Source organism: Eretmochelys imbricata, chromosome 10, assembly GCF_965152235.1.
Source record: "Eretmochelys imbricata isolate rEreImb1 chromosome 10, rEreImb1.hap1, whole genome shotgun sequence".
Classification (NCBI taxonomy): domain Eukaryota; kingdom Metazoa; phylum Chordata; order Testudines; family Cheloniidae; genus Eretmochelys; species Eretmochelys imbricata.
The window spans coordinates 7,505,915-7,516,842 of record NC_135581.1 but is presented as its reverse complement, the minus strand read 5'-3'; the positions used below and the strand labels follow the sequence as shown (position 1 = coordinate 7,516,842).

Below are 10,928 nucleotides of genomic sequence, written 5' to 3'. Positions count from 1 at the left end.
GATTAATCTGTTTTTCTAAAAGTAACTAATAAAAGCTGCTCAACGTGCCTGATCACTCCTGCTAGAGGCAGGAAGGATAAATATACAAGGTTACGCCCATCTGCCAGGGAAGTGCCACATGGCAGCTAGGTCAGCAGAAGGGAGATTGGAATTAAAAGGGGAAAGTGGTGAGATGAAAAGGAAGAGAAAACTCAGTTTCTTCCACCAGGAGGCAGGGTGGGCGAGAGAAAAGAGTCCTGGAGACTGGGAATAGAAACATCCCATCCTGAAATAAACAGAGGACAATCATTTCTAAGTGCTTAGAGAGTTCACTGGCTCGTATGTTGCTACAGAGGCACTACACAAATACAGTGAAGATGAAGTGAAGCACAGAACCCTACCAGGGTAACCAGCACAAACAAGTGGGTTTTTTGAAGATCCCTCCTGAAATTCTCCACCACTTCCCATTTCAGTGAAGATGCTCCAGAAGGATACACTATGGAACATCAGCTACCAAGAGTTTGGTGGATCGGAAGAGGATCTCTGCTGGGTGACTGTATCAGAAGAGAGTAATATGGATATTCTACTCTAAGGCACTGGACTGAGACCGCTCTGAAAGCCAGGGACTTCTCTGCTTACCTTCACTTGTCACGCCTTCTTCCAGTTCTTCTCCTTTCTGCAGTTGGAACAAAGAAACAAGTATGAACACGTACTTCACTTCTCTTTCAGTTTCAGCCTAAGCATGTTTACAAGTAACCCATACCATTCACTGCCTCTGCCCCTTTGCTTAACCACAGTTACTATTTGAGCAAGATGACCTAGATGAGTCACATCGTGCTCATGACAGGAGGCAGACGAACGACCCAGTATTTCTCTGTGTTGCAGAACAAGAGAAATAGTCCAAATGATGGTGCTATTGATTATTGGCGACATCCATTATCAGTGCACTCCCCATTAGACCTGAGTGACAGTCAGTTAATCTCCATCTTTTCCAGTTCCAAGACAGCAGACCTTTTCTTATCAAGAGAAGTCATAACCTGATACAAAACTGAATAGCTAAAGGAGATGCCACCTCATCTCTTTACAATTCCTTTAGGACATTATGGCTGTGGTTTTCGTTAATAGTGCATCTTATTTAAAAGCTTAATCAAATGATATAGAAACCCCCACTGAAATGTTTAGTGACCGTATTTTTCCTGAATAAAATGGATGGTTCATTTTGGATTTAGAATTCATGATTGAGAAGAAAAAAAAAAAGCTGATTGTAAAGCAGGTGATGCCATGAATGTAGACAAGAATAAGATGGGTAGGCTGAAATAAAGTGATAGGAAGCTAGTGTGTTGTCCAGGAGAAGCAGCAAAGGTTAACATGCCACAAGTTTAGTACATTTTTACCTTCAGACATCTAGCATGTGTTTCACCAGGATTTGAGAATTCACAATTATTAAATAAGGAAACTGTAATAAATCCCAACTAGGTGGCATAATTTTCAAACAATTACCACATGAAAAAAAATGACACTGTCAAGTATTTTGAACCCCCAAAAATCTAGTCTCCTTTGGAAGTGAGGAGTAACTTCTTGGCCTCACTTTCCCCATCTGTAAAACGGGAATACCACCTGCCTTACCAGGGTTTTGGGAAGATTAACACTTTGAAGATTAAGCATCATGTAAGGTGTAAACATCATTCTATTGTACAGAAGTTTTTTTAATGAGCACATAGCCAGGGCTTAGTGTATAACGCTATAGCTTGCTCTACCGTGTCCAACAACTGAGCTGTACTGATGTTACTTCCTTGAAGTATTCCGTGACAAGGCCTAGTCACGTACTTTGGGCTCCCTTGAACTGGGGAACAGGAGGCTGAACTAAGCATTTGTCAAAATAGGGAAAAGTAAAAATCAGCAGAGAAACTCCCCCTTCTTCACACCAGTTTAAATGGAGACAGGTAAGATTTACTGTTTAACTGTAAGGAACTTAGGCCCCAATTCAGCAGTCCAACTATTCAGCATAGCACTTGAGCACAGATTTAAAATTAAGTTATGTGCTTACATCCCAATGACTTCAATAGGCCTTAAGCATGTGCTTAAATACTGTGTTAAATAAAGGTGGACTTCAGCAGGTGCTTAAATGCTTTCCCTCATTGGGTTCCTTAAATCCAAATTCCTGACAATCATACCACCTCCGTGACACTGAGAAAGGAGAAGTGAAAATACAACAGCAGCTCATTACTTATTTATTTCCTTCCCTGGGGAAAAAAACCAAATATATGCTTTATAAGGTGTCATTCCCTCCCCGTATGGGTAACCACGGAGGAGCAACAATAGCTTGCATTAAAAGTTACGCATATGCACAAGTCCTACTTCCTACATGAAAAACGAAATATAAAAAGTCAAGTCTCACCAAGTCGGTACTGAGCCACTCCTCAATGTCATCCATGACAGAGGACTGTGCAACGGGGATCTATGGAGTGCAGCGAGAGATACAGCAAGGCAGGCAAAACCAAAATACATCCACAATCATGGCCACAGAATGATGGAAAATGCCAGAAATAAGATGGAAAAAACAAAACAAAAAAACCACAAAATAAGCTGTAAGATGCACTGAAAAAGCAACAAAATACAAATAGCACGCAAATAAAGCAACACTTAAAGGTCAATTATGAACCGTGAGGCTAACAAAACCAAAACAAAGATTATGGAGAATGTGACCAGATGTGAGAACTTTCCGATTACATATTAGAGCCATCAATGTGGACTGATGGCTCTAATCTGGATCACGTAACACTTTCGAGGATAGAATATTGGATATGGATTATATTTTGAAATACCTAACTTCAGTTTCAATGAAGTCAGACAAATGAGGGTCATTCTTGTCAGTTGCCCCCCTCCCCCAGCTTTTTGTTTTTGTTTTTAATGGACATTGATCATTGTCTAAGGTTAGTAACAAACATAACAAAGGGGTTCAAATACTGCAGTCTTCCCACAGGCAAATGAAGCCAATTTGATCAGTCCTTCCAGAGAGAAAGTAACCCAGAATGACCACATTCAGGATAAACTTCAGAATCAAAAGTAATTATACCGAAATATTTCTTCCACAGGCGATTCTCCCTGAACCTTGCTAAGGTAGTTTGCCTAAAGAGGACTCTTTTCATTGTTTCTGGCTCTCTTCCTACTTATTCAAACACATTATGATAAAAACCACCATTTCCTGCTTTGTAATGGTTATGGACATAATCTGATCTGTAATAATGTTATGGATACTTGGATGTAACTGTTGTATTAATGGTGAGCATGATTGGTCAGCGAGGGAAAGTTCTTGTACACTGGGCTCTTAGAAGTTCCTGTAGGACTGTATGGATCTAACTTAACCGAGGGGCTGTGGAAAGAGCAAAGAGGAAAGTAACACAATAGACCTAAATAAGGACACCCCAGCACACGCTTGGAAGACAATGGCATGCTTGCAGGCTCTAAGCCGAAGCGACACAGCTGTTTTCTCAGGCAGAGAGACTAAACACTAAACAGTTAAAGCCTTTGGAGGAAAAGAAGGGGGGGGTGAGTTGCCAGGGGCTGTCCAGGAAGAGGTCACGAAGCTCTGAGAAGCTCTGATGGGGGGGACAAGGTGACAGAGCAAAGCTCCATGGAAGAGGCTCAGGGAAGTTAGTCCTACCAGGATCCCTGTGTGGATGATGGTAAAACATCTGGTAAGAGAGGCCCAGTCTGAGAGTGGGAGAATCATGTGATTCCACAGAGACAGGTGATGATGGCTAGAGGGTTGAGGCCAGGGTGCACTTGACAGAACCAGGAGGAGGCAGAGATGCACTTTGCCCAGTAACTGACAGTAATGATATGGAGATCCCGAACACCACAGGAGCACTTGCAGTTTAGATTGGAACAGGCCAGATTTCTGTGCAGGACAAGTCTCCATTTTTAATTTGCAAGGATAAACTGGATCATGCATGTAAGATGCTGAAGGCAGTGGTTCCAAGTTGCTGAGAACTTGCAAAAATGGCCATTAACAGGAGGATAGATTCTGGAGACAGTTTTTGACTTGCTAGCCTCCACGAACAAGTTGTGTCTTGCAGAGCTGACTAGTTGGCTTAATAGCTTTGGAGATTACTGACTTCAGACACGAGCCCCAGCTGTGCAATTATTCAGCCAGCAGCAATTTAAAAAACATCACAGGAGTTTTAAACTGCTGTTTCTTTCTCATGTATTTATGTGGCCCCCATGATGTTTTGTTTTAAAGGAGGGTAATTTATAAAGCTATTGCAATTCATTTTTTTCAAAAGTCTATACACAAACAGAAAATGGGAATTAACCTATAAAACATTCACGCAACATTAAGAATAGACTTCAGTTCAAAAACTAAGGATGGATTGTTAAGATTTCTTTGTGATTTCATAGGGTTTTTCCAAAATTAATGAGATCATTTGTCCATATTATTGTCCAAATGTCCAATCGGGAAAGATGAGAAAGGAGGGATAAGAGAACAGAGGATGAATCTTCAACCCATAAAATCCAAGGAAGCTTGGAATTAAAGTTAGACACCATTATTTGAAGGCAGTTTTTGTTTGTGGTTTCATCAGCAATAAAGACCCCACCAAAAAAGTATTGCCAAACCATTTCCTTAGTGCTGATAACATCCAATATTCTACCCTTAAAAAGGCCCTACGATGTTGTTAATAACACAAATTATTTTTCTACTCAATAGGATCCCACTGGAAAAGAAACAGGTATGAAATGACACCTCGAGACTCTAGGTGAACTCAGTAATGCTCTTAGAACGTCTGTCCAACAAGGTTCATGCTACTTGTCGTTAGACTACAGCCTTGTACTGGTTTAGCTAATTCTATTCCTTTCTGGATATTTAATACAACTGACACCAATACTTGCTTGGCTGCTATTCATTTCTTCCCTTGCTTGGCGATCAAAAATTCTTCATAGGATATATTATGGGAGCAGTAGAGCTCTAAGGCACGTGTGAGGACACCTATTTCAGAGGAATCCTTCCATCTTGTCTTTTTAAGGCTGCAGTGACCCTCATGCAGCTAAAGCGTATCCTAATTTTAAACAATTTAATTAGCTACTTGATTGTCTGCAACTTGTAACTGTGTGTGCTTACTGCAGTGGAGGTTTTAACTCATGTACAGTATGTTCACTAACACAGCTTGTTGTGCCCGAGACATTGTAAATAAGATGCAACATCTTATGGGTTGGGCAAGCCCAGGCAGTTGAAGCCATCATGGGTACAGGGAATTAGCCTTTTCAGAACATTGTATGAAGCACTTTACAGAATCCCTGGAAAAGTGAAAGTGAAATGATAGACAATGAGCTTGACATTGTCTTCAGAAGGAAGTGACTCAACTGGCCCTTGTGTATTGAGGATGGGAAGAGGGATCCTGCCACTAAGGGAAATAAAGATCTCCAAAAGATATCCAAAAACTTTGGCTGAGAGAGTTCATCTGGGCACGTTTGAAGCTATTTTCACCAAAAGTTTATTTCCCTAGCTTATGTGTGGCACAAGGAAGAGCAGACCAGGCTCCAGGGAAAGAGGATTTTATCTCTGGGAAGAGGATGTACCTCTCAATTGTCCCATGTCACACAGGCCACTGTTACATTTGAGTCCCAAATCTTCCTTTCTCCCAGGCAGATGTGGTGGCGTTCCAATTTCTTAGTGCCCAACAATAAAGGTAGTATATCAAAGTATCTTAATTATTGAGAGGAACCTGCCCTTTCCCCTGCCAGCTTGGTGTCTTTTAGGACGCACAGCGGAGAGCAGTTTGTTTTAGCTTTTGGTGAATTCTGGTTTGTTTTTTTAAACAATTGGGCCACTGACCTGCTGGCAACAGTGGTGGTTTTGAATTCTAAAGTAGAGTGGGTGGTTTACGAGATGTAAGCTTTTGACTTATGCAACAGGCACCTAGCTGGCATGCTGCTAGGTAGCATGTAGATAACTTAGACAAACCAATATCTTCATTACACTTTGGCAGCTGTCCCAATCTAGGAGAGAGAAACTGGAATACGTGCACTAAAGTACTGTGGCCCTTCCTTCAGTCAGAGCTCGTGGTAGGCATAAGCAGACCCAGCAAATGCTTAGGGCCCCATGCAGCTCAAGGTGGGCCCCTATTAATTATTAGTGTGTGTTGTGTGGGGCGGCCCCCCCCCCAATATTCCTGCTTGGTGCTCCCAATGGGCTAGCACCATAAGCAGGAGAAAATAGTGCCAAGTTCACTAGAACAGCGTGCATAGAGTCCTAGAGTGAATTTCTTATGCATGCGGGTACGGTGTGGGGGTGGCACAAAGGGAGTGGGAGAGAGAGAGAGAGTGAGGAAGGAACTAAACCTAAATTAAGGCTGTCACAGTTTGAAAAGAAGTCAAGTGCCGGTTTATGAAAAAGTTTAAATGATGCTCTGGCCGCTTTTTAAAAAGGCAAAAACCCTCCCCTTTAACATCCCTAACGTTGTAGAGACACAGTTGAGAGGTGTTTCAATATCATCCCTCTTTTCCACATCTCAACAGTACAAAAAGTTTGCAAAGAATTTGAACACCCAGTAGTTCAGGACTAGGATGCTAATTATTCCATTTACACTGTAAATACTACCAAGTGGGATTAATAAATATGGTTAAGAACTACAGCCAGTTGAGAGAAACTGAGTTAATGATTAGTCCTGTTTTATTTTAGGGATATAATACGAACAAGGGTGAGCACCTTGTGAGGGCAGAAACTGGCACCTAGTTCATACTAGGGCAGCCAGATCCCCCCCAAAATCTGTATGCCTCCATGAATGCTGCAGTATCCTTTTTTCCAGGCCGAATAACCACAAGCCAATAAGCAGATATTGTGTTTGGTTTTTCAATAAGGCAGTGGCCTGAATGGAGTGAACAGCAGGGGCACCAATTTCATGCTTCCCTGCACTTGTAAACAGTGGAAAAGCAAACACGGGGAACTAACTCAATCACAGGATTATTCATAATGGATGAGCCTCTAACAAAATGGAATAGATCATCAGTGGCTGCTACAGCTCCACACACCAGCCAGCGTCACAGGGAACTGCATCCAAAGGCATCAGCGGAGAAGCAGGTGCCATTCCTTTTACGGCTCTTTCGAGCTTATATTAGTAATTGTGGTTCTGAAACACTGGGAACCAGAGTTCCATTTCAAAGTTAGGTGCATACAACTGGGCACACAGTGTGCCCATGACACACGCAGAGAACCCAGCACGCACTCAGGCATTTGCAAATGAATGTGACCAAGTCAGGCACCTTACTGGCTATGTACATGCCCAAATACTCAATTGCTGTGTCTCCACTGGGCACTGGCATGCATGTTGTTGGTGACGTGCAGTTTCATACTCCTCGCTTAAAAATCTGGGCTTGTGTTATACTTTTCGATTTTGGATTCATCGGTTTCATTTCAGGGATGTGTTCTGATGCCATATACCCTTTACTTTCTGGATCTTAATTTTTTTCTCAACATGTCCCCTTTAGGCTGGGATCTTCAAAGTCCCCTCCAGGAGTTGGGTGCCCCATTGAATTTCAGTAGGAATTGGATACCCAGCCCCTGTAAGCTCTTTTGATAGTCCCAGCTCTTAAGTTTAATAGTAAAAAGCCTCAGACCACTTCCAAAAAAATCCCCTTCCTGCCCCTTCAAAAAATCTAAGCCACACACACCCCTACAAACCCGCAATAAGTCTCATGTCAGGACTTTGACCATTCCTCCTAAAGATGTGTGTGGTTATACTTGAAAGCAGGTTACCACAGTATTGAAACCTCAAACATTAAAACATGAGTCAGCTCCTCCCTCCCCTGAATCGAGACCGACTTAAAAATGAGTTATTTTAAAACAATTGTTGCGTTCTCTTTATTTTCCTCTGGTTTCTGAGCCTTTAAGGTACACTCAGGTCACACTTTCAAACTTTTCATCATAAGCATCAGAGCACAGAACTGTTATTTAAAGGCATGCTGAGATTCTCATGTGCTCAGCTGTCTCCAGGACCTGATGCTGTAAGTAAAACACCAGTATCATGAGACTCACAATAAAACTGCCAGAGTTGGAAACCCTGCACCAGGTCCTCCCAATAAAGTCCAATCCTGAAAGCCTTAATGCAGGAAATATTCCTTAAATGGGACATTTGCCAGTGCCAATGGAACATGTCAATCCAGCTAGCACACTCAGGTTCCCTTGTTTTAGAATAAGCAGAAAAAGAGAAAGACACAGAGAAGTACCCTTCTCCTATGCTACTCAATCCAACTAGGTTTGATCCTGCAAACTTCATGTGCTGGGCTCGCCATGGAGTTAAGTGCCGCAGGAGTCGGCTGCTATTAAAGGAGTTCGAAAAGGAGCCGAGAAAATGACCCATCCCTGAATTAAATACATGGAGCTTGTGTTTATGCTTGAAAAGTGGATACTGCATATATAAATCGAGACAGTAAAAGGAACTAACAGGATCCCCAGCCCTGTTTTGAAGGTAAAGATGGACAGTAGAAACTGCTACAACTGATGCCAACAAGAGACTTACGGGGCTGCAGGTCTCTGGGCAATATAAAAAGGAATTTTTGGAGACCTACCCCCTGAATATTAAACTTTCCCCATCCCCTAGACAATTATACAGGTGGGGAATAAAATCCTTGTACTGTCTGATTTGTGATAGTTCAGCAGGTTGGGTGAGAGGTAAACACAGGATAGTTATTCTACAAAAGGAACGGGAATGGGGAACAGGGTTCATTGTAATTGGTGAAATCCTCACCATTCCTTGCGTAATTAGCCACTTGTCTATGGGCTCCATGTCTGAGCTCCCACCTTTACCTCTCCTCTGCGTTGAGAGCAGAAATGCCCATCAAGAAAGAAACCACAGCAACACCCGTGATAAGGTAATAATACAAAGCAGTAAATCAGAAGCATATACTATGCATAGGGTCCTTTCTGGTAATACCCACTTAAAGTCACCACCTGTTTCTGTCTCCCTTCTGTGCGATCTGTACATCAGAAACAGGAGTCCTGGCCTCTTGGCTTCCTTTGGGCAGGTTACAGAGCTCACAATTTCTAAGTGAGGCTGACGTTTCTATTTTTCTTAAAAGTCGTCGGAATGTGGACTAGATGACTCTGAAATCTGTCGGGCCTCACAAAAATCCCTACGTTTAAGCCATTCTGGAACTTCCCTTTCTGGAGGTGATAATTCACAGCAAACGTTATTTTTCCTCCAGTTTTTCTTGGTCTCCAGAGAGACTGTCCAGGCTTAGCCTGGTAACGCCAGCCTTACAAAGGACATGATGATAGTGGCTGGGGGAGAGCAAATAATCATAACTGGATGAAATAGTTTGGCGCCTTTCAAACTGCACATCTTTAAGGGCTTCACAGTTTAAGGGGACCAAAACCATAACATCTCATTTCAGGAGTCTGGCTGGGGAACGTATCACGAGGTGGAATCACTCAATCTTCTCAACTTCTCCACAGTGTGGATAACAAAGGTTATCTCATGGGCACTGCCCTTCCTAGTTGCCATCCTGTAACATCTCGCTGGCAACTACAGCAGTTCCCAACATGGAAGGGTAAAAGTAATATATTTTTAGCTGTCGTCATGTGATTTAGCAGCTGGAAGCAAGGATAGTCAACTGCCTATGACCAGCCATCTCTCCATGCACACCGTTTGAGAACAACTGCACTACTTCAGTTTGGTGAGAAGAACTTTAACATAAGAGAACCTCATTAAAATGAGAAGTCCGAGAAGAATGTGCTGTAATAGGCTTTGGCCCCTCCCTGGATTACCTACAAGCGAAATATCCTTCAGTTAAGCCTTGTCCTAATTAAACCACACACTAGTTTAGAGAGAACAAGAAGCTACCAACAACTTTACTCCTACTACACCAACAGGGGTTGATAACTTTCGGACGTTATTAGCATTTTTATCACCACTAACCAGCAGTGCCCAACAGCCTTGCATCATTTTGTAAAGTGTATTTTGTCTCCTAGCTATTCGGGGTTTACGCTTCCTCCCAGACAAGCAGTGCTTATGTTAACCAATCATAAAATGGGCTATTTTGGACTATGCGGTACAGCCATCAGGACCTTTGAAAAGAGGGTGAAGATCTGAGCTGTAATGATATCCCACAGCCCAAATTCAATAGTCCAGAAGAGCGACTGCTTTCAAATACTTTGACCAGTCAGATTAGTTCAAGACATGGTCCTTTGAACTGACAACACTTCAGGCAGAGTAACATCTATGCTGGTGTGAGTGACAGGTGGCGGCAGTGCCCGAAGCAGGTATAAAATAAGAACAAGACCACTAATGAATAAGGATAACAACCCCTTAGCCACCAGCAGAATAGAGCCTCCATTGCCAAGGGCTTGTGTGTCACATCAACACTCACCACTGGTAATTCCAAAGTGAGCCAGCAACAAAGAAGGGATTAAAGATTCTGTTCTCAACAGTCTAAGTGGCAGCAAGCAGCTGGGCACACCTGGCCTGACTCACCCACAAACATTCATTCCCATTTCTCACTGGCTCAGAGTGAAAGTTTGCTGGGCTGGCCAGATGCCTCAGAATATATTGCAACCTCCCAGCATGTGAGAGAATCGAGAGGGGATCAACATGGGATGGGAAGATGCAACTCAGCTGATGGAGAAAGATGTGTGCTGCGTTGGCTCTTCCATGCTCCCTAGTGGTCAATACAGAGCCAGGTTGGGGGCTCTGAACTCCTTCAGCCATCACTAGACTTATAGTGACAACCATGAGTGTACAAAGTGCTAAAAGGGGGTTGGGGGTATATCTGGGAATTTCACTTGCTCTTTATTCAGCTCACATCCCTAGATGGGGCTGGCCAAAGGAGTTAAAGGCATCCCCAGTGTAAGCTCTCACTCTAGGTCACTAATATCTAGTTTGTTATAACTTCAGACAGATTGTGTTCTTTCTGAACAACTATATTAATTTTCATAGACAAGAATTAATCAGCGT

At 42.6% G+C, this 10,928-nt stretch overlaps 1 protein-coding gene across 3 annotated transcripts in view; it reads right to left on the bottom strand.

Annotated features, from left to right (window-relative positions):
- TOM1L2 (target of myb1 like 2 membrane trafficking protein) overlaps nt 1–10,928 on the bottom strand; it is a 65,029-nt gene that overhangs the window by 7,491 nt on the left and 46,610 nt on the right. For 2 of the 3 annotated variants that reach the window (XM_077827957.1, XM_077827959.1), the window contains exons 13-14: nt 2,378–2,437; nt 619–655 (exon numbers count right to left, since the gene is read on the bottom strand). In XM_077827957.1, the coding sequence (XP_077684083.1) occupies nt 619–655; nt 2,378–2,437 (97 nt within the window). The remainder of the gene's footprint in view (nt 1–618; nt 656–2,377; nt 2,438–10,928) is intronic. The other variant, XM_077827958.1, reaches the window with a different exon arrangement.